General features: G+C 40.9%; 1 protein-coding gene across 3 annotated transcripts in view; it reads right to left on the bottom strand.

The window, feature by feature from the left end:
* The window catches only part of thnsl2 (threonine synthase-like 2), a 95,375-nt gene that overhangs the window by 26,839 nt on the left and 43,098 nt on the right, over positions 1-25,438 (bottom strand). For all 3 annotated transcript variants that reach the window (XM_051930132.1, XM_051930130.1, XM_051930131.1), the window contains exon 7: positions 5,008-5,133. In XM_051930132.1, the coding sequence (XP_051786092.1) occupies positions 5,008-5,133 (126 nt within the window). The remainder of the gene's footprint in view (positions 1-5,007; positions 5,134-25,438) is intronic.

The raw sequence follows: 25,438 nt of genomic DNA on the forward strand, positions 1-25,438 counted from the left end.
TTCGTATTCTCATATGATAATGATGTTAATGTTGTTTATATTGATTTCTATGTTATTGTAAGTGCCCTTTATTTGTGGAAAAATAAATTTGGCAATTAAACTTATTTTATACATACATTTTATTTTTTTCTCTTGCACTCAGTGAGCGAATCCACTGGGTAATCAGCTATATATATATATAGATAGATATATAGATAGATAGATAGATAGATGTATATGTATATATATATATGTATATATATATATGTATATATATATATATATATATATATATATATATATATATATATATATATATATATATAGATAGATAGATAGATAGATAGATAGATAGATAGATAGATAGATAGATAGATAGATAGATAGATAGATAGATAGATAGATAGATAGATAGATAGATAGATAGATAGATAGATAGATAGATAGATAGATAGATAGATAGATAGATAGATAGATAGATAGATAGATAGATAGATAGATAGATAGATATGTATGTATGTATGTATGTGTATATATATATATATATATATATATATATATATATATATATATATAGATAGATAGATATATGTGTAGATAGATATGTATGTATATGTATATATGTGTATATATATGTAGATATACAAATATGTATATGTATATATGTGTCTGTATGTGTATATATATGTTGATATATGTATATATATGTGTGGATGTGTATATGTATATATATATATATATGTATATATGTTTATGTATATATATGTTTACATAACCTCTAACACACTACTTCTCCGCTGCGAAGCGCGGGTATTTTGCTAGTATATATATATATCAAAATACCCGCGCTTTGCAGCGGCGAACTACTCCTTTAAAATTTTTATTAAGAAGAAAAGTAAACCTTTTTAAACTGAGGGAAAATGAATCAATAATTATTTGTTAAGGATCTCTTTGTATACCACGTTGTCAGTTCGCCCCTCAGGTTGTAATATGACCAAGCTGTGTGCTGAGCTTACTGTTGAGCATGAAATCTAATGTGGTTTGTGCCCTTCAGAATGAAAACAGTTTGCATTTACCTTTTTAATAAAAGGCGAGCTTTTAAGCCTGAGAAATCACCCCGTAAATGCACACGTTTAATTGCACATGTGTTAATATGTAAGCTTACACAGTATTAAAAGACACTCAACAATTAACGTCATTTACCTTCGTTCCCGCGTTTGACTCGTGCTGTAAATCTCTTCCTTGTTTTCAGTTCACGTGATTACGTAGGAGGCGTGATGACGCGATACGTGACTCCGCCTCCTCCATTAGAGTATATGGACAAAAAACAGGTTCCAGTTATGACCATTACGCGTAGAATTTCGAAATGAAACCTGCCTAACTTTTGTAAGTAAGCTGTAAGGAATGAGCCTGCCAAATTTCAGCCTTCTACCTACACGGCAAGTTGGAGAATTAGTGATGATTGAGTGAGTGAGTGAGTGAGTGAGTGAGTGAGTGAGTGAGTGAGTGAGTGAGTGAGTGAGTGAGTGAGTGAGTGAGTGAGGGCTTTGCCTTTTATTAGTATAGGTTTAAGCCCTCTTTTTTGATATCAAGTTTCAAAACAAATCCGATATTATATTTTAAATGAGTGATGTCAAATTTCTTGTTTCTCACCTCCCCAAAAATCTGGTCCTCGCCTTTTATCAGTGTTCCATCGAGAGCTTGTTCACGTACAGACTGTGTGTGGTACGGTAGCTGCACTTCCTCAGAAAGGAAAGCGCTCCACATGGTCGTTAGGTCAGCGGAGAGAACAATTGGTTGTACCCTCCCCACTCTGGAACAAATCTACACCTCCCGATGCCGCAAAAAAGCAATAGACATTTCACAGGATTCATCACATCCCAGTCATTGCCTTTTCCAGCTTTTGCCATCGGGCATGAGATACAGAGCAATGAAAACCAGGACAAACCGCCTTAAAAACAGCTTTTATCCAAAAGCAATCATAGCCCTGAACTCAGAATAAAACTGCTCCATATCATTCTCCCAATGTGCAATACAGACCTTAAGTCAACCAGTGCAATTTGCATATATAACAAGTGCAACTTGTATATTTTGTAGAGTACTTTTATTACTATTCAGTTTGTTATTATTTTCTCTCCTCTTGTCTTTTTAACTCTTATGCCTCATACTGAGTCGACTGTACCTTCAATTTCGTTGTTCCTTTGTAAAAGTGACAATGACAATAAAGATCTATCTATTTCAAAAGCATGATGTTAAATTTCCAAGTGTTTATAAAATTTTTAAAAGTTGGTATCAAAAACCAGACTCTTAATATCATATTTAAAACCAATTATATCAGAGTTACAGTATAACTGCTGATATTAAGGAAAATGGATTAAATGTTAAAATGGCCTGCCAAATTTCCTTTACTTTCATTATTTAAAACCCCCACACAGATCTCCACTTCCCCATCCCGCTCCAACCTGATCCGCCCGGCTTGTGCTGGTCACCTCACTTACTCCCTCTGTCCCTCCCATGAGTTACTGAAAAGCTTTGGAGACTTGGAGACAGCAGTTCTTACCACCGCACCAGCCAAGCAGACATATCTTTGTTTGTGTGTGTGTGTCGTACCCTATCCCAATTTCTTTTACTTTGGTTAAATTCTAGAAAAAAAGTGCACTTGTTTTGTTATATCTGTGTTTTTTGTGAAAGTGTTTATTTGACGATATTTGGACTTCAGTCTTCACACATTATACACTTCATGTCAGCATTTGCCAATTTATTAGCAGAACATAAAAAGTGTCAGTTCTAGTTATGTGTTCAACATTTCTTGCCTCACATTTTCTGTCATCCTACATTTACACAGATCGTTGTAGACACGGAACACACATGAAATGTATGTGTTCCAAATAACGATATATTATTTACCCTATACAATTCCAGGCACCTCTCAATCAGAGAAACAGACATGAGCTGGGAGAACTTTGTGTATGACTAAAGCTGCATCAGTGGGGGATGGGATAGCAGGCTGTCTACTGCTAGTGTTGATCGACACATTTGTAAAACAAAAGATGCTGATGAGGAGGTGCAAGGGAATGTAAGGTGGCCCGGGATTACGAGTTTATTTGTAGGCTTCAGGGATTCTAGTGTTAAACAATGATATTACAATTTAGAATTGTAATGAACATAACACAGCTTTGGGAGAATGTGCAAACTTCACAAAGACAAACACTGGGTCAGATTCAAATTCAGGACACTGGATCTGTGATACAGCAGCACTAACCACTACACTGCTACATCACCTCTCTAAATATACTGCAAGAGGCTGTTGGGTGAGAAAGTAAATGCCAGAAATAAAAGGGTTACAGGGAACTGGCATTACAGATAACAAGCCTGAAAAAACTCAACTTGGCCAAGAACACACACTGGCAAAGGGAAAGCTTCATCAAGTGCAAAAGGTCAATGGGAACTGTATAACATTAGAAATGCATATCTAAATAAATAAATAATAAAAAAAAGGTTTTGCCCTAGTTGGAAGCATGCAATGTTTCCCGGGATACTAACACACAGACAAACCTGCAGTTGTCAGAGTTACCATGTTCTCTGAAAAAGAGAGGCTATTGAAGAGAGAAGCTAGTGAAGCAGACGCCTGGGAGAATCATCTCAAACACAGGTGCCCATGTGGTATGGCTGTAACTCTGTACTGTGGTGAGAAACAAATGCAGCTTCCACATCACTTATTATTCCTGCCTGTTTAAATGGATTTTAGGGTTCAGAGGTGCAGGAATACTATATATGTGGGACTGACAGAGGAAGCTCTGGGAAAAAGGTAACAAGGCTTATTGAGAACATTTCTGACCCTGTAAGTAGTTCTGGGTATTGCCCAGGAAGTAGGCCTCAGTTGAAGCATAAGCCACCATGATATTGGGTGGTGTCACATTCCTGGGGTCCACAGTTTCAAGAAAAACTCAAGAAACGACTAAATATTTCAAAACTTCAAATAGTCTCAGGTCCGAAAATCATCATTGGTTTTGAGCCAGCACTCTCAAAAATGCTTTAGGCTTAAATAGTTCAATTTAGAGAGTGTAATTATTTGAAAACACTGACTCAAAGAAGAAAAAACAATCTTTAGGGTCAATTTAAAGTTGGTTTAACAAGAAAAAGAATCTAGTAATACAACAATATAAGCAAAGGACATAATTGCAGAATATCCACAAAAGGAGTGAACACTTTATATTGCCAAAAAAAAAAAAAATCAACCAGAAACAAAGGCAAAAAACTTATAAAAATACAAAAAGATCCAAAAAATGAAGACAACAACACAAGCAAGGGCTAATGCTTCAGCACAGGCATAAGGCATCCTTGGCCTTTAAATAACCAACTTAGATTCAATACACAAAGAAAAGAAGCAAATAACAGATAGGACTAAAAGGCATAATATTAATACAAAATAGTTAGAAATAGAAAAATACTTCATTGAAAACAAATTAAAAAAAAAAAGAAAAATTAACAAAAATATCTTCCCGAGTCCACATGGGTTTCTTCCCACAGCCCAAAGACAAGCTGGTTAAGAAGATTGGACATGCTAAATTGGCTCAGATGTGCGTGCACTTGTGTGTGCGTGTGTGTTCACCCTGTGATAGGCTGGCATTGATGGTTGTTGGGGTAGGCTTTAGTTTCCCCACATCTTTCCTTTGGATAGGCAGGTTTAAAAATGGATGAACGGAACAACATTAACAAATATATCAAACTAAATAACAAAATACAGCAAAATAAATGAAGAAATGTTTGGGAAACTGAAGCCAGGGAAGGAACCCCAGGTAAACCATAACAGAAAGTTAGGAAAAATACTGAAGAAGCAGATAGAGGTATGAGGCCACACCTGTGAGTGCAAGAGAGAAAAGAGGAAAAAAGTGTAATATTTGGAAATGTGGGCTAGAGGATAAGCCCCCACTCTGATTAGACAGGGGGACAATTCTGTTATTGAATCCCAGAAAGGCACTATGTTTTTTTCAACACTCTCTTGTGTTATTGTTTTATATCTTGTACCTTGGAGTGGAGACGGTCTTGTAATTTTATCTTCCCAGTTGACTGGAATTCCTCCATCATCACTTTAATTAACTTATTGTCCATTTCAGAAAACAACCAGAAAATGCGCTCCATGTTATAGGGATCCTATAAAGCAAAGAAACAGGACTGTCCAGTTAATTTGATTCGTCCCTAATCATTTTTCAAATGTGATTTTCGTTCATTTATAATTAGACAAACATTTAAAAAGATGCTCTGATCAGAATTGATATTCTCACAAATATGCTACTGGAGAATCACCAAAAGTAAAACAATAACAAGGATACTGGTTAGACATTTACTATCCTTTACACTTAGCAACACTGCTGTATTCAAAGCCAATTTTGATCTTGTGGTTATTGTGCAAATTTGCAAAATATGAGAATTTTGTCATAAAGGTTATATGACAGTGGAAAAAATACATTTCTCAAATTGCATCAATAGATTTCTGATAATTCAAATCACTGAGAAAATTTAAAAGGCAGGTTCATACTTATTTGTTTTAATACACTATACCATTAAATCATTTAGATGTTATGTGCAAACATGTATGTTTTACACATTTTAAACTTTTGCCCAACTTCCCTCAGTATTAAAATTCATCTTACATATCTTGTAGGCACAACTGTGCCAGATGGAATAATCTTTAAAATTGTGCTGCCATGTTTTTTTTTTTGAAAAACAAATTCAGTAGTTTAAAATATCAAAATGTCATTATCTGTTATTTACATTTTGAAGATGAGAAGTAACAACTTGTCAGTTTGGGACTTCCAGGATTTATATGTTCCTTAGACATAATGGAATATTTTATTCTTATGAATCCTCATGTAAGTTAATACTTTATTTATGAGTAACAAAAGTTAAGCTGAGCATGGAAAGGCGCTATATAAATAAAATGCATTATTACTGAGTGCCTAAGCCCATGCATATTATTAAGATCAAAACCAAAATAACGCCAGCATGAAAACTGAAGTTACAAATGTAAATTTTATACAGAAAAGTCATAGAATTAAGTATAAACTATAATCCAGGGTATCAAACACACGATGAACTAATATACTGGTATAGTCAAACCCAGCTCTGTTTCAGCACCATTTTTCACATACTTTTTGTCATTGGTCCTCCCATTAAAACCATTAATGAAAGACACTTACTTTACAGGTTTAATATTTTTATATATTGTTTAATACCTATTTTTCAGACTTCTTTTGATGAGATAGCCACTTTCACTTTATGTCTTGGTTTCAAGACTGTTATGGTATTAAGTACTTCCATAAAATATACTATATGCTTTTTGACAGCTTTTCGTGGATACATTCCTGACTTACTCTTTTGCCTTAATGCTTTGACTTGCACCATTGGCTGATATTATAGTGCATCTCTGCTTTTCTTAACGTTGTGTCTCAGACTTGTGTTTTCTGCGAAGTTTCACTGAACAATCAACTGTCTTCACAGGTATGCTTATTCGGTGCAAGCATAACAAGGGTTATCATCTTTATTAGACAATTGCTTACTAGAGCAGATCTGCCCAAACCACTGCTAAGAATGTGAGACAACTTTGAGATCAAACTAAAATGACATAGGCTGCACAGAGAAGACAGAGGGAACACAGACACACAGAGGAGAGTTTTACATGCCTGTAGAGTGAGCAACTGCACCAGCAAGACAAGAAATGTACTGTCTGGTTCAATTTATTAAGTTGAATTGGTGTGGAGATGTAAACAGGGCAGTGGTGAGAACTTCAAGGGCAATTCCAAAGTGTAGCTTAGGTTAAAATACAAAGAAACTGGATATTGGCAAGAAAGTTTAAAGGGCAAAACAAAACTCAGTCATTAAGTGAATGCCTTTTGCAAAGGAAAGAAAGCTGCTCACCAATGCAATTTTTTTACTGTCTTTATTTTCACAACATTTGTGTGCCAGTTCACAAATGGCCCAGTATTAAATTGTCAAGCTCCACGATATCACCTGTCACCCAGCATGCACACGATCACAGTAGCAAAATGGAGGTAAGTACGATGAAAGTGACTGGACATCCAGAACAAAAGTAAAATTAGCAGTTATTTCTTAACTCTTAATTTTAAACAGCCTGGTTAGGTTGGGTATCAGCTGGGTATGAAACAAACTTTTGTTGTATCAAATTTCACAATACAAAGTACTACCAGTATGAAATGTGGCAGTGTATTCAATGACATTAATACATGACTGAAATGAAGCACAAGGCAAATGAAAATGTCTTTCATCAAAAGCAGGAAGTTTTCAAATATGATTGAAAAATTAGAGCTAAAGTATAACAAGCTAAACTGACTGCACTTTGGCAGAATTGTTATTTGCCACTTGTACAATGATCTTTTAGGTGAAAGTTGTCTGCATACAGCATAGACAACACTGTACATGAAGGTAGGCTGGGACATTTAACATGCACACACTCCTCTAATTTACTAAGTCACATCTTTGGACAAGAATTGCAAATCACAACATTGTTTTATGAATGCACCACTGTAGTCACAGGCTTGTTTTCAAATCAGACTCTATTGGAAGCTGCAAGGCAGAAAGTAACCATTGCATTGGATCAGTTCTCATGATGTGCTCAATAACGGAGCCACAAACTGTAACTACTGCAGCTCTCAAGAGCTGCCGATGTGAGAATGAGTTCTCAAGACGTCAATACACCATACACTGAGGTAGATTATAGCAAAAAGAAATTGTACAGCAGTGGATGTTGCATTGCTCTCAACAGCAGTCTTCTAGCATGGTGAAGATGGAAAGCAACCAAATTCCCATTTCTGCCTTTTCTGGTTAAATTATATGCCTGTCAATGCTATGTCTGTACCTAGCGAATACAGGGGTTTTTGTCACAATGGAGATGTCTCAGCCGGATGCAGAGTGTTGGTGTTGTCAGTTTTCTTAAAAGGAAATAACAACTTTTTTGTAGATCTAGTCAGGACCCAAACAGGAAATAAAAAGGCAGCCATTGTTATGGAGTAGCATTTACGCCAAAAAATGAAAAATGGCAATTATGAAATAAATAATTGCATGTAACAGTACACCGATACAGTATATATAAATGAGTAAATAAATTGTGAAAAAAAAACTAGTAAATAAAAGTCAATAAAATTAAACAGTTCATGATTGATAGTGACCTACCAAACAAGTAAAAAGCCCGAGATTATTTGTGACACACTTAACAAGCCCAGGAAGCATCAAGAAGCTTCAAGAATACTAGTACAGAGGAGACTCTCTGATTATAAGATAAATATAAGCACTTGCAGAAGACAGTGGTCTTCAGTGGACTAAGGAGAGAGACAACACACAGCAGTGGCAGATGATCAGGGATGCTGGACAAACAGCATGATATAATGAACAGCGCAAGATTAGACATGGACAGCGGTCGGTTGGTGTCTGCTATTTTACGAAGCGTTTACTGTTGCTGTAACAATGGGAAGGTGCCGATTCTCAGAGTACGATCTTTCATGGCTAAAAGCGGCAGTTCTTGGGCTTAAATGTGATTTGGTGTGTGCCTTAGTCTTTCCATTTCTGTGTTCCTTGCAATATTTAAGACTATTCTATTTTAATACAAAAGATAAAGCTTACAAAACACAGTAAGTTAAAACTTGTGTTTTTTCACACTGATTTGAATTTATTTTGTAATGTTTTGATTTATAGATCTCGAATAAGTAACATTAAACAACAATAAATTTCTTTCATGAAGATTACATAATGTGAAGATATTATATCATGAAGCCTAAACAGCAATATAAATTGTATTGTGGGGTAAGTGTATTGCTTTGCACCTAATATTGGCTACATGCACAGACAACAGATACTTGTAGCAACCATCCTAAGTATAAAATCCAGAACTAACTTGATGAACAAATACATGCACAAAAACAAAAACAGCTGTGGCATTATTTGACAACTGACTTAACAAAAACTGTCACTTAGCAAGTGGCAGATGGTGTATCCAGACTGAATGGCCACTGTTTACCGAGACATATAATTTCCTACAAACAAATAGCAAAGTAGGCTGAAACTGCCACAAAAATTAAAACATCCTGCTCAGTAAGACAAGGTTGCCACTGCTCAGGGAGATGGACACTTCATTGGACTAAAACAGCTGTTGCTCAGGAAAAGGGCAAGCTGGACAAGATCCAAAAACAAACTATAGCAGTACATACTTCTAGTTTCAGTTTTGTAAACAAACACAACAGACCTTCTCTTTCAGGTTTCTTATTTTTCATTCTGAAGATAAGGTAAAGCAACAATCAGAATGCTATACTTCCTATGGTCCATTTAATGTCATGAGGGATCACAAACACAGAAATGACACACACAGCATGAAAATGCTCATCCACCACAAAAAAGAAAACAAACAACCTGAATGAAAAGAATGAAGTACTACAGAAATAGTTAAAAAAAAAAAAAAAATTTAAAAAAAAAGTCAATAACCTCAGAGATTATAAAGTTAGTTTGGCACCCAAGGACTTGCTTTTAATTTCTTATCTTAAAAAACAAACTTGACATTTAAAACGCACATATGCAAATGCTGTATCAACATTCAAAATTCAGTTAAAGAATAAGTGCCATTTTTCAAAATAAAGTATTTAACAATCATGGCATACAGTAATCCCTCCTCCATCGCGGGGGTTGCGTTCCAGAGCCACCCGCGAAATAAGAAAATCCGCGAAGTAGAAACCATATGTTTATATGGTTATTTTTATATTGTCATGCTTGGGTCACAGATTTGCGCAGAAACACAGGAGGTTGTAGAGAGACAGGAACGTTATTCAAACACTGCAAAGAAACATTTGTCTCTTTTTCAAAAGTTTAAACTGTGGTCCATGACAAGACAGAGATGACAGTTCCGTCTCACAATTAAAAGAATGCAAACATATCTTCCTCTTCAAAGGAGTGCGCGTCAGGAGCAGATCATGTCAGAGAGATAGAGAAAAGCAAACAAATCAATAGGGCTGTTTGGCTTTTAAGTATGCGAAGCACCGCGGCACAAAGCTGTTGAAGGCAGCAGCTCACACCCCCTCCGTCAGGAGCAGGGAGAGAGAGAGAGAAAGAGACAGAGAAAAACAAACAAGCAAAAATCAATACATGCCCTTCGAGCTTTTAAGTATGCAAAGCACCGTGCAGCATGTTGCTTCAGGAAGCAGCTGCACAGAAGGCAGCAACGTGAAGAAAATCTTTCAGCATTTTTAGACGAGCGTCAGTATCGTCTAGGTGTGCGAACAGCCCCCCTGCTCAATCCCCCTAGGTCAGGATCAGAGAAAGTCAGCGCAAGAGAGAGAGAGAGAGAGAAAAGTAAGTTGGGTAGCTTCTCAGCCATCTGCCAATAGCGTCCCTTGTATGAAATCAACTGGGCAAACCAACTGAGGAAGCATGTACCAGAAATTAAAAGACCCATTGTCCGCAGAAATCCGCGAACCAGCAAAAAATCTGCGATATATATTTAAATATGCTTACATATAAAATCCGCGATGGAGTGAAGCCGCGAAAGGCGAAGCGCGATATAGCGAGGGATTACTGTACAGTGCCTATACATAGCATTCACCCCCCTTGAAGGTTTCCACAGAAGAGACTGGCTGTTTACTGGCTATTTATAGTTCTAATTTATATTGATACAGATAAAGTTTTACAAAATCAAGGCTTTAAGGATGATGTCCGATGATGTATGGAGTTGTTCCTGTTGTTGTTTCAGGTTTAAGGGGAGGACATTTCTTTTATTGAAATGCACTCTCTCTTTTCTTACCTTGTCCTTTGTCTGTGATGTGCAGTTATGCTGCCTTTCTTAGCTCTACAGTAATCCCTCACTTATCGCGGGAGATAGGTTCCAAGGCCGACCGCGATAACTGAATTTCCGCGAAGTAGGGACACCATATTTATTTAATTATTTAACATGTATTTGGACGTTTTTAAACCCTCCCTGTATTGTTTACAACCCACCATTTACTCTATTAATAACAGGGACAACTGCTAAGCAATATGAAATCGGTAGATAAGTTTACACTTACTGTATAGCAAAGTACACGTTGCAGCTTGTAGGCGGTCATGACGTCATCGACCTTGTTGCAAAGATCTTATATGCTTTTCCTCCTTTTTAAATAAAAAGAATCGGTGTCCTGCAGCGGTGTAGCTGTTCCCTTCCTTCAACATATCCAAAACTTTTACCTTTTCTGCAATCATTTGCATCTTCTGTTGGTGCTTGGACACGGCCCCTGAAGCAGTAGCACGTTAATGCAGAATGAGTGAGATGAGACTTCCTGGTTAATGCAATACTCCGTCGCTGAGCCAATCAGCAGCACACAGGAACTTAACTGCATGCTCTGATTGGTTAGCTTCTCAGCCATCCGCCAATAGCATCTCTTGTATGAAATCAACTGGGCAAACCAACTGAGGAAGCAAGTAAAAAGACCCATTGTCCGCAGAAATCCGCGAAGCAGCGAAAAATCTGCGGTATATATTTAGATATGCTTACATATAAAATCCGCAAAGTCGTATATCCGCGAAAAGTGAACCGCGAAGTAGCGTGGGATTACTGTATTAGGCTCTTTGCTGTGCATTCTGCAACAACATAGTTGTTGTTTCTGAAGTTCCCTTCTACAAGTAATGGCTACTCCTCAGTCTTCTCTGAATGGGTTCAGTCACTGGAACAGATATTAGCTTGACAAAGTGGGTAATCAGTTTTCAGCTGTTGAAGAGACTACATTGTCTATTTTTTGTATCTTCAATGAGCAAACAAACAGATCAGCAGTTTTTTTTTTTTTTTTTTTTTTTTTTTTTTGACAGAAGGTATCATTAACCTTAAAGATAGGGTGAGAAGCTCGGTCACCCGGGAGGAGCTCAGAGTAGAGCCACTGCTCCTCCGCATCGAGAGGAGTCAGATGAGGCGGCTCGGGCATCTGATCAGGATGCCTCCTGGACGCCTCCCTGGTGAGGTGTTCCGGCACGTCTAACCGGGAGGAGGCCCTGGGGAAGACCTAGAACATGCTGGAGGGACTATGTCTTTCGGCTGGCCTGGGAACGCCTTGGGATTCCCCCGGAAGAGCTAGTAGAAGTGGCCAGGGAGAGGGAAGTCTGGGCATCTCTACTCAAGCTGCTGCCCCCGCGACCCGATCTCGGATAAGCGGAATAGGATGAATGGATGAATGGATGGTACTGTTAACCTTTAGGTCTCCAAAAGAAGCAGATTAGATAAATCCAGCTAGTCATAAAGGATGGTGTTCTCTGGTAATTGGATCAAGGTTTCTTACACAGTTACAGAACCAGTGTCTCCTAACAGAAGTGACATTTTGTCCATCACATACAGGCAGGCTCAGTTAACTGTCACAAGCATAAGGCGAATGTCCATTTGGTCGTCTCTTGTCTAAAGGTGCCTGTGCAGTGGTGTCAGCTCAACTCTCATTTATGCTTGTCATATATCAGCCAGAGTTCCTCCTCTGAAGGTCATGACTGAAGTTCATGTTAAAAATCTTTTAATTTTTTTTTATTCATTAATTTATGTACTTAATGCTCATTCTTTATTTTTGTTTATGTTCTATGGTTCTATATAGCCTGAGTTATGTACCATGTGTTTTAGGAGTGGTTCTTCAAGAGACGGGGCCACCAGCCAATTGTCACCAAGAACTGCCTTCCAATGTGTATATTGGAGGGCCTTCCATAGTTCCTGGTGGTTCATTTTGAATACACTAGGGAGTGGAGTGTTTTCTTGTGTTTTGCTTTGCATTGTGCTTATTGTAATTTCCTGGAGTTTTGAATCTGTGTTCTGTTCTCGAGTTTACCTTAGGAATATGTATTGGGATGGTGTTTGCTATGAATTGCTTTGACTTCTCTGGCAATTCCTTTTGTGGAATATGGAGCTTCTGGAGCTACCAAGCATTTTTTGATAAAATAAATCTTTTATTATATAAAGCTTCTTCAAGGCCCCTTATTTTTCTAATTGGGGTTTTGACTGTAATCACCCCTAAAGGGCAATTTTTGGAAGTATTTGAGACTTGTGGGTTTTAGGACTCCCAGTTTATGACAACACATTTGTTATCAAAGTTCGGTACGAGCTGCAGTTCAGCAATTCATTGTGGAATGCTGATTGGGATGCAAACTGCTTTCTGTATCACTGTTAAGCCTGCTGTCTTAACAGGCCTTGTGTGCCACTAAATGTCTAGCAAACTAGGCAATGTCTACTTTGTACCACACATTCATGTATGCATTTAACTCTTTCAGGGCGGATGTCGGCTTTTGTTGAAAGAAGGGGTTGAGGGTGGTAATCAACTGTAATGTTATGTTTTAGTTGGACTCTCTTTGCTAGAAGAAAAGTTAGCTTCATTGGTTTTGACCGAGATTCCCTGCAAGGAACAAATACCAGCAAAAATGGCATTGACATCGAAGTGAATACGTAAAGCTATGAAATACTCTGTGGACGATGTTTTGCATATTACCTCTGAATTAGACTGAATTGTCGGACTCCAATTTTGTGGTCGAAAACAAATGTGAGATATCAGCATCAGCTGATCGGTCCCCAGCTGATCGTGTTGCTGAACAGATTCATGTAACCGATGTACTTATGGTAACATTGACAAGAGGTACAAAGTAGATTGCGATGCACTGCGACCGCCCCCCGCCATGTGAAGACAGCCTGGCAGCCAGCAAACCGTGCAATAGACATTTTATGTTGATTTTTGGGTGAAACCACAGCTTTGTGAGCTTTTCGGAAAACTGTGTTTTTCCAACCAAATTATTCAGCCCTCAAAGAGTTAATGTTAGGTATATATTTGGTAAAATTCTTCATAAATGATACCAAAGAAAACTAGCAGTTTGCTACAGATACTGGGTAACTGAATAGAAATTTGACTTAAAAATGCTATTTACAAAATGTGTATATAAATTTAACAATACAAAATAATAATAAAATAGTTAATTGCTCAAGGGTAGCTTCATTTTACAAAGTGGATTGTACTGTAAAATGTAATTAATAATATGTTGAAAGTCCTTTACAATTATAAAAATCTGCTTTTCTTGATTTCATCTTTGAGAAGTTAAAAACAATTTCTTTCAGAATTACTTGTTTCAGCTAATTCACTATAATCATTGCAGAGAATAATGAGTCATATGGACATACATATATTATTAGTGCCTACAAGTGGACATTTCCTGCTTTCTAGAAGTACACAGAGAGAACATCTGTGGAGTTTGCATGTTTTCCCTGTGTCTAATGTGGGTTTCCTTTGGATGTTCCAGTTTCTTCCCACAGCCCAAAGATATGCAGGTTAGGTCAATTGGCACTACTAGATTTGTCCTATTTGTGTATACCTGCGATGGGCTGGCTCCCTGATGCTTGCTGAGATAGACTCAGGAAGTCCAGAAGAAGGGTGTGTGTGTGTGTGTGTGTTTAACATATACAGTGTCACGCATGAGCACATGGGGAGCAGTTAAAGGACTCGTACCACATCGCAACAACCCATGCCGAGGGACAGAGGTGGCGCACTAACCTTTCTCTTCTTGTCTCAGCCGCCAGAACGAGGACTCGCTACCGTAAGAAAGCACGACATAAACAAAAGGAAGCCATACTTCCGGGTTCCTGTATACCCTCCAGTCACGAGCTGATGACGTCTCCATCCCAGCATTCCTCCCTGTTTTCCCAGCATCCCCGATTCAATTTCCTGTCACTCTTTATAAATGTTCCCTCATTTGCTTTGTATTTTGTCCGGTGTGACCATTTGAGTTGTATTGTGGAGACAATACTTTACGTTGCAAGTAAACCAGGGTGGAAACCCTCAAAATTAAAACCTGTGTTACTTTATTCTTTCACAGACTGGTGTAGTCGGCTTGATAGAGCCCGAAGATGATGGAAGGGCAAGAGCTGAATGCAGTTCTAAATACCTTGGCCAACTAACTCCAGGCGGTCAAGATGGAACAAGCAACCGCACAGAGGGAGCTCGCTCAGACAAAGTGACGCCTGGCAGCTGCAGAGGCTGCGAGGCCAGACAACGCAAGACCTCCACCTCCTCAAATTGTTCCTCTTACAGAGACAGATGACCTGGAAGCCTACCTGACCGTCTTTGAGAGGACCGCGGCCAGAAATCAGTGGCCACGGGCAGAGTGGCCGTCCATCTTGGCTCCCTACCTGAAGGGTCCGGAGCAGCGGGCCTATCATGACCTCCCTGAGGAGGAAGCCGCCCAATATGACCTCCTGAGAGCCGAGCTTTATAAACGCTGCGGCATTAACTCCGGCCAGCAGGCGAGGGTATGGCGAAACTGGCGATTCAACCCGGAGCTTCCAGCTAGAGCCCAGGCATTCGAGTTCTGGGGCAAACTAGGGCAGTGGCTGCGGCCAGATGTCAATCAAGCCCGCTAGGTGGTTGAGCAAGTAGCCTGTGAGGCGTTAGTACACGCCATGCCAGATTACCTCGTCCAGCAGGTCCAGAGACATCCCTTCCGGGATGTGAACTGGCTCCTGGAGGTCTTGGAGCGCCAGCTGGCGGTAAACCAAATCGGGGGGTCTGAGAAGCCTGCTCAAATGATCCAACAGGGACGGGTGGCCTCACAGGAGCCCCCTCCGTCGTGCTGTCACCACAGAGCCGCCAGCCAAGACTAAAGACTGAGTGCTCACCCCGCTGCGCTGTTTCAAGTGTGGTGAGGTGGGTCACATTCTTCCCACCTGCCCCCTCAACGCAGAACCAATGGACTGCAGCTATGCCCGAGGAGAGAGGTACTGTGCGCCGTCAAACCCTCAGGCACTTACACATACGGGAAGGGTGTTGGTGAATGGGCACTCGGTGATGGCCTTGTTTGATTCCGGGAGCAATATCACCATTGTTGCTCACCGTTACGTTTTACCGCGACAATGGCTCGCTAAAAAGTCAAATATAAAATGTGTGCACGGAGATACTAGATCATACTTAGACTTTCAATTTCACTCTACACCGGCATCCTTCAAAAGAGAACAGTGGAATGATGATTCCCTGAAGTTTGCCCGGAATGCTGTTGTTTCCGCAGATGACCTGGTGTCATTAAATTCCACACCACAGGACTCTACTTTGTAATAGAGAATGACTTATTATACAGCGTTGCGGACCACGAAGGCGAGGTACGGAAGTTGCTGTTAGTGCCGCGAACCTACCGGCGGGAGGTCTGCGACCTAGCTCATGCCCACCTCTTAGGCGCCCACTTAAGGGCCGAAAAAACGTTGGAGAGGATTAAACTCCGATTTTATTGGCCCGGGATTAATGAGGAGGTCCGCCGTTTCAGTCGTGTCCCGACTGTCAGTTACGCCAGATTCCCAGGAGGGACCGTGCTCCTTTAATCCCGATTCCCCTTATTGACGTTCCCTTTGAACGGATCGAAGTCGATCTCGAAAGACCCCTAGAGCCTTCGGCCAGAGGCCATAGATATATATTGTTCATGGTGGATTATGCAACGCAGTATCCCGAAGCAGTTCCCCTGAGAGCTGCCAATACAAAAAATGTCGCACGGGAAGTAGTAGGGTTATTTTCCCCGAGTGGGTATACCTAAAGAAGTCCTTACGGATCAAGGTACACCCTTTACTTCGGATACGTTCAGGGAGGTGGCCAAGTTTCTCCATATTAAGCATCTCAAAACGTCTGTTTATCACCCTCAGACGGACGGGTTAGTGGAAAGATTTAACCAAACCCTTAAACAGATGCTTCATAAGGTAGTCAACACGGACGGAAGGAATTGGGGCCAGCTCCTACCTTTAGTACTTTTTGCATATCGGGAGGTACCACAAGCCTCCTCAGGATTTTCCCCATTTGAACTTTTATATGGGCGCCAGCCCCAGGGCATTTTGGATTTATTAAAAGAAGGTTGGGAGGGGGAGGCACTTCCCAACACAAACTTGTTAGAATACATCACCCAATTACGTGATTGATTAAACAAAATCCGGCCTATATTAAAAGACTACATGTCTCGAGCTCAAGCAGCGCAAGCCCGAAATAGGAACTCCTCCCTTCGTGAGTTCCAGCCAGGGGATCGCGTTCTGGTGCTTGTGCCCACCTCCCACTCAAAACTGCTAGCCCATTGGCAGGGCCTGTATGAGGTTAAAGAAAGAAAAGGTCTCGTTGACTATTTGGTTAGCCAACCAAATCGTCGACCAACAGAAAGGGTGTATCACATGAACTTACTGAAGTTGTGGAAGACCAGGGAGGAACATCCTCTTTCCGGGTCCACCCTCTCTCTTTTCTCCGAAAACATAACCCTTAACCTCGGCAACAATTTGATGCCCTTCCAACGACGGGAGCTCGAAAGAGCAATCCTGTCCATCCCGGAAGTGGTCAGCAAAGCACCAGGTAGGACTGCGCTGGTTCAGCACGATATTGTGACAGACCCGGAAGTGGTTATCCGGGAAAGACCTTATCGCCTCCCAGAGGCAAAAAGGACTGAGGTGGAGCTGGAAATTCAGCGGATGCTGGATATGGACATTAATCGAAGAAAGTCACAGCCCGTGGTCCAGTCCCATTGTCCTCGTGTACAAGCCAGACGGCTCTTGAAGGTTTTGTAATGACTTCAGGCGTCTTAATCAGGCCCCACAAGTCCTATTGTCCCGCCTACCTCGATGACGTTGTCATTTTTTCCGGCACCTGGGAGGAGCATGTGTTGCAGGTTTATGCTGTCCTCCGGACACTAGCGAAAGCCGGCCTATTTATCAACCCCCGGAAGTGCTTTTTTGGGTTGACAGAGGCTAAATATTTAGGCTACCTGGTAGGAGGGGGGATGGTGAAGCCACAGTGCTCGAAAATTAAAGTCATCTTGGAATGGCCCCGTCCGATACTCAAGAAACAGGTGCAAGCTTTCTTAGGGTTAGCGAATTATTACCGCGAGTTATTTGTACCTTGCTTCTCTGTCAAACATATCAAGGGTGCTGCCCTTTCAAAGAAAAGGGCCCCTTTTCATGTGGTATGGAATGAAGCCGCGGAACAAGCATTTAGTGACTTAAAACAGGCCCTCACTACGGCACCTATTTTAAGAACTCCTAACTTTGCACTTCCTTTTCTCCAGACCGATGCTTCGGACACTGGCCTTGGTGCTGTGTTGAGCCAAAGTATTGACAGTGTCGAACACCCCGTGATGTACCCAAGCCGGAAACTGCTGGACCGAGAGACGAGGTATGCCGCGGTGGAACGGGAAGCCTTGGCAATCAAGTGGGCGGTAACTCACCTGCGGTACTACCTGTTAGGTAGAGAATTCATCCTGGTGACGGACCATGCCGCCCTCCAGTGGATGGCCCTTCATAGGGAGTCGAATACTCGGGTTACCAGGTGGTTTTTAGACCTGCAGCCGTACAAGTTCATCATCACTTATCGTCGGGGTAACCTTCAGGCCAACGCGGATGCGCTTTCTCGGGCTCATGACCTCTCGGTTCGGGCCACCCGACCTGGTAGGTCCTGGCTAGAGTGGGGGTCGTGCCACGCACGAGTGCATGGGGAGCAGTTAAAGGACTAAGACCACATCGCAACAACCCATGCCGAGGGACAGAGGTGGCGCACTAACCTTTCTCTTCTTGTCTCATCAATCAGAACGAGGACTCGCCACCATAAGAAAGCGCGACATAAACAAAAGGAAGCCATACTTCCGGGTTCCTGTATACCCTCCAGTCACGAGCTGATGACGTCTCCATCCCAGCATTCCTCCCTGTTTTCCCAGCATCCCTGATTCAATTTCCTGTCCCTCTGTATAAATGTTCCCTCATTTGCTTTGTATTTTGTCCGGTGTGACCATTTGAGTTGTATTGTGGAGATGATACTTTACGTTGCAAGTAAACCAGGGTGGAAACCCCTCAAAATTAAAACCTGTGTTACTTTATTCTTTCACAATATTAAAGGCCACCATGGGGTGCACCAGCTCAACAAACCTAACATGGACAGACACCAGGCACAAGTCCAGCAACACACAGGCTTTATTTAGTGGGAAACACTTCCCAGCTGTTCAGCACAATACAATAAAACACAGCAATACACACAGCACTTTATGTTCTTTGGCTTCTATTTGTCTTTCCACCTCCACTCCTCCTCTGGCAAGCGTCGTCCTCTCCCTCCCATTTTATGCTGCACTTGCAAGTACTCAAGGTGGCTCATTAGCGAGGTCCAGTAGCACTCCCATGTGTGGCGGGAGCCTGACAAAGTAGGGCTCTGCAGCACCCTCTGATGGCGCCCACGGAACCCAACAGGGCTGTGCCAAATTCCCATGGAACCCTGTGGGAATTTGAGGCACCACTGCAACCCAGGGGGGCTGCCCTCTATCACTCTGGGGGAAGCAGTGCCCTGTGCATATTTGCTCCCCTAGATGCCTTCTTAAAAGGAGGACTAAGGGCCCTGGCCGTCTGTCACTAAAATTATATATATATATATATATATATATATATATATATATATATATATATATATATATATATATATATATATATATATATATATACACACATATACAGTGGAACCTCTAGATACGAGTTTAATTCGTTCCAGCACTGAGCTTGTATAGCGAATTTCTCGTATCTAGAACAAACGTCCCCATTGAAAATAATGGAAATCCAGTTAATCCGTTCCGCATCCCAAATATATTAACATAAAAATCAATTTTCCTAACAAATAACACTGATAAATTATATATACTGTAGTCTACCTTTAATAAATAACACTGGTAAATAATATAACTGATTATTAAAAGAATCAAAACAGGTGTCCAAAGTGCAGTAGAGCATTCAATAAATCTTTAAATAAATAATCCTTAAAACAGTTGTGAAGTGAAGGTTTAAAGTACATAAGAATAACAATCCTTTAACACGAGGTTAAAACGTCAACAGGAAGCAGTCTTCAAAAAACAGATGACAATCCCCGGTGCTTCTTCTCTGTTAGCGTCTCACCTGCTTCTTCCATGCGGGCTCTGCAACAGGCAAGACACTTAATGCAGCTGACCTTCTCTACACCGTCCTGCTTCAGCTGTTTGGCTCGCCTGTTCAGCTACACGCGAGCCTGTACTCGCTCGCTCTCTCGCACCGACTTCCTACTGCTGCGGATTCCTGCCTCCTCCTGCAACCTCCGTTCTCTCTCCTCTCCTCTCTTTTCTTTTACTTCTTCTCCCCCTTAACCGGCTCGCGCTTCTCAATATATGTGGGGAAGACATGGCAGCTGCTAGGGTTACCACTTTTAATACAAAAAAATAAGGGACGCATACGTATTGATTCAAAACGGGACGCGTAATTTCATTCTCAAATACTGGACGATTCCGTATTTTAAAGGACGGGTGGCAACCCTGCCCAGCCCATCAGCCACAGGACAAATCATGGATGTGGGCAATTTCCCATCTGTGCACTTAGGTGAGAAACGCAGACACCGCAGATTGCCCTGCGGCTCGCTACAGCTACCACGCCCCCTCGCTAAGCCGCGAGCTATACCCACAGCCTGGCTCGTGGCTCGTTACGTGAGCCAATGCTCGTATTTAGATCTGAATTTTTCGCTCATACTTTCCTCGTATTTTGAATTTCTCGTATACAGAGGTGATCGTATCTCGAGGTTCCACTGTGTATGTATTATATATATATATATATATATATATATATATATATATATATATATATATATATATATATATATATATATATAGTGCATCCGGAAAGTATTCACAGCACATCACTTTTTCCACATTTTGTTATGTTACAGCCTTATTCCAAAATGGATTAAATTCATTTTTTTCCTCAGAATTTTACACACAACACCCCATAATAACAATGTGAAAAAAGTTTACTTGAGGTTTTTGCAAATTTATTAAAAATAAAAAAATTGAGAAAGCACATGTACATAAGTATTCACAGCCTTTGCCATAAAGCTCAAAATTGAGCTCAGGTGCATTCTGTTTCCCCTGATCATCCTTGAGATGTTTCTGCAGCTTACTTGGAGTCCACCAGTGGTAAATTCAGTTGATTGGACGTGATTTGGAAAGGCACACACCTGTCTATATGTCAGAGCACAAACCAAGCATGAAGTCAAAGAAATTGTCTGTAGACCTCCGAGACAGGATTGTCTCAAGGCACAAATCTGGGGAAAGTTACAGAAAAATTTCTGCTGCTTTGAAGGTCCCAATGAGCACAGTGGCTTCATCATCCGTAAGTGGAAGAAGTTTGAAACCACCAGGACTCTTCCTAGAGCTGGCCGTCCATCTAAACTGAGCGATCGGGGGACAAGGGCCTTAGTCACGGTGGTGACCAAGAACCCGATGGTCACTCTGTCAGAGCTCCAGAGGTCCTCTGGAGAGAGGAGAACCTTCCAGAAGGACAACCATCTCTGCAGCAATCCACCAATCAGGCCTGTATGGTAGAGTGGCCAGACGGAAGCCACTCCTTAGTAAAAGGCACATGGCAGCCCGCCTGGAGTTTGCCAAAAGGCACCTGAAGGACTCTCAGACCATGAGAAAGAAAATTCTATGGTCTGATGAGACAAAGATTGAACTCTTTGGTGTGAATGCCAGGCATCACGTTTGGAGAAACCAGGCACCGCTCATCACCAGGCCAATACCATCCCTACAGTGAAGCATGGTGGTGGCAGCATCATGCTGTGGGAGTGGCTTCAGGACAACTTTGTGAATGTCCTTGAGTGGCCCAAGCCAGAGCCCAGACTTGAATTCAATTGAACATCTCTGGAGAGATCTTAAAATGGCTGTGCACTGACGCTTCCCATCCAACCTGATGGAGCTTGAGAGGTGCTGCAAAGAGGAATGGGCAAAACTGGCCAAGGATAGGTGTGCCAAGCTTGTGGCATCATATTCAAAAAGACTTGAGGCTGTAATTGCTGCCAAAGGTGCATCGACAAAGTATTGAGCAAACAAAGGCTGTGAATACTTATGTACATGTGATTTCTCAGTTTTTTTATTTTTAATAAATTTTCAAAAACCTCAAGTAAACTTTTTTCACGTTGTCATTATGGGGTGTTGTGTGTAGAATTCTGAGGAAAAAAAATGAATTTAATCCATTTTGGAATAAGGCTGTAACTTAACAAAATGTGGAAAAAGTGATGCGCTGTGAATACTTTCCGGATGCACTATACATAAAATATAAAAAAAATTTTGGGTCGAGACGTGATCATCTCGGGGAGACACTTTGAAGTCCCGCGAGACTACTTGCACTTCACGCCCTACTTACAAACAATTTCTCTGAGACACTTTAACATCCCGGGAGACAAGGAAGTGAGACAAAAGGACAGCTGCTGTACAGGCTTTAAAATGATCGTCACGCAGCGCGACATGCAGATCACGCAGCTCGGTAGCAGCAGCCAATTCATCCGCATCACCTTAGCGTGCTTTCAGCCCCCCCCCTTCACAACGCGAGTGGCAGAGACGCAAAGTGGCGAGTGTGAAACGCTCCTCGGAGAGAGAGGGGTTGGGGGGTGGTCAAGCGAAGCGAGTAGGGGGCAAATATTAATGGTGGATGCCTGAGGCCCTTGCCTGGCAGGGACACCTATATGATGGAAGGACTGGGGAGAAAGTGGGTCCAGGACAATATCTCCAACAGGATGCTAGGTAGCAACCCCACTGGGTTGCTGTGGGGCCACAGATTCCCACAGGGCTTCATGGGAGTTTGATGCAGCCCTGTTGGATTCTGGGGATGCCACTGGGGGAGCTGTTGAGGTTGCAGAGCCCTGCTACATTGGACTTTCACCACACCTGGGAATATTCTAGGCCCGTGCTAATGAGCCACTTGGAACATACCCAGGAACAGAATAAAAAGAGCCAGCTGCCACTACTCCGAGAGCCAGAGTCAGGAGGGAGAGGACAATGCTTGCTGGAAGAGGAGTGGAGGGGACTGAGAGAGAAAGAGAGAGAAGAGGAAAAAGACAAAATAATGGGGTGCTTTGTACTTGGTGCTTTTGTACTGTGCTGCTGTGGGGACCAAGGTATAAACTGCTTCTCCACTCAAATAAAACATATGCTGTTTTGCAAAACTTGTGCCTGGAGTCTGCTTATGTTGGATTTGGGTGGCTGGTGCACCCCTGTGTTGTCACAGTATATATGCATGCATGCACATGCACACACACACACACACACACAGATACATATTCTGTATATACACAAACACTAAAACCACAAAAATGATTCTACCATTTTCACAAATTATTGAGGACAGTACTAAAGTAGCGTGACACTGCAAATTTCCCCACTGTTAATGGCCATAGGGAATGTCACCAAAACAACATTAAACACTTGAACAAGTCGATCCTCACCTCACCTGGATGATCACCAACCATTCTCCATAGCACTCCTAGCTTGAGGCCTCCTATTTGTGATCTCTTTTTCCCCACGAGAATCATCAGGGCTTCTCACCATCACCTCATGCTGCCAGAAACACCACACATTCTTGACCCTTGCGGTGCTCCTGTTTAAATAACCTGGGCCACAAAAGCTGTGGAACAGACAGGATACTTCAAAAACAATTCACTGTCTACCAGGTGGTTCCTTGCACATTAACACTATTCTTGCAAAACAAAGGACGAAACGAAAAAAAATATTCATCTAAAATTTGCATCAACCAGATGTTAATATAAAAGATTGGAAATAAAATAAGCAACAAACTGGCCAAAAGGGAAACAATACTTTAAAAAAATCATGAACTTGCTTCTGTAGAAAATAAAGAAGCAATGGCAGCCAGCATAAAGAGCACCTCTGTGAAGCTGAGTTCGGTGCATCCTGGAATTTGGAAGATCACCAGTAAAAGGCTCATGCAAACATCATGTCAGATATCGCTAGTATGTGAAAACAATATAATGGCGTTAACAGTAGTCAGTAGGGGTGGGCGGTATGACCAAAATTCTATATCACGGTATTTTTCTAAATTATCCCGGTTTCACGGTATTCGACGGTATTTTTTTCCACCATGCATGAGTGGATGTTAACCACATTTTCCACTGCAATTACAGGCTAAGAATAACCTATTCCACTGTCAAGAGTATTGTACATTGTACAAAAAAAAAACATTTTAATGTGCACACAAGTATTAATACAGGTTTGCATTGCCCCATAAAGTGATAGTTTTCAAGGGGGTGGCACTAATGGAGAAGGTATCACATTGCATGACAGATGCAGTCAAAATATAGAACCTTTTTATTGAACAAATTTTGCAAAAACTTAAACTATAATTTTGACAACATATTTTCAACCATACAAAGAGGCATTTAGACTTAGTAAAATATCCAGAAGTGCTTGTCAAAAGTTGTATTGCACTGAATATGTCTTAGAAAAGGAATAAATAGTAAATATTTTTTGTAAACCAACTACACTTTCTGTTAATGTTAACAATCTCTGTCCACTGACACGTTAAAGTGACTTTTTAAACAACTTTATCATCATTAAACTGCATAATATTTAAACTAATAAATAATAACAATAAAATAAATAATAGTATTATTACTGATAGTTGCACTATTACTTCAAGTCCAGGTGCATTACACAGTATTCACCAAAATTCACCAAATTAAAATAAAATAAAACAAGTGCAACTTGGTGATGACATCTTCACCAACTGAACCATCCATTTAGGCAAACTGCATTAATATGGACCTTGCTTCAAGCTAAGCTATATGCATAAATAATAAACCTGCAACTTGCATTTATAATGCTATTTGTGGTATAGCCCTACGGAATCGTATTAGGGCCACCGTGAAGAAAAAAAAAACGGACACAGGGAAGAAAAAAAAACAAACTATATGTCGAGAATAAAGTCGACATTTCCACTTTAATCTCGCCGTTTATGTCGAGATTAAAGTCGACATTTCCACTTTATTCTCATAATTAAAGTAGAATGTCGTAAACTAAACTTCTTCCTAAAATCAATGTTTAATTTACTAGATTTTGTCAAACCCCATCATAAGCTAATGCAGCACATTAAATGCTTTGTGTTAAGTGTTCCCCGACCCAGTTGTTAATCACTACGCTTCTTAAACTGACTTCCTCCGCACTAAGAGGAGACAGCAATCACCGCACAGAATCCATTCACTTCATGATATTTCTGCTTTCTGAAAATTCAGAATGCTAAGATAAATACTTGATATCATTTTCATGATGAAATGCATTAAAGCAGGTATTACACATGCACGGTAGTGAGGCGGTAGTGCTGCTCCCTCGCAGTAAGGGGTCCCCAGGTGTATGTTCAGTGTAGAGAACTTTATGGCAGATGTGACGAGGCTCCAAAAAACTGGATGTATGAATGGCTATCGCACAGGTTTAACTTAAATATTGTGTAAACGTTGGGTTTGTGATCTGGTGGTCGGACACACGAACACAGAATTCAATGCATGTTCTTCTGAGTGGGCTTTCTTTATTGCATGCATGCTGTCTCTATCTGACGTACCAAAACCCCAGTTCCTGTCCTTCCTTTTTCTTTCACCACATAACCAATCACCACACAATAAACGTC

Source organism: Erpetoichthys calabaricus, chromosome 7 (genome assembly GCF_900747795.2).
Source record: "Erpetoichthys calabaricus chromosome 7, fErpCal1.3, whole genome shotgun sequence".
Taxonomy (NCBI): Eukaryota; Metazoa; Chordata; class Cladistia; order Polypteriformes; family Polypteridae; genus Erpetoichthys; species Erpetoichthys calabaricus.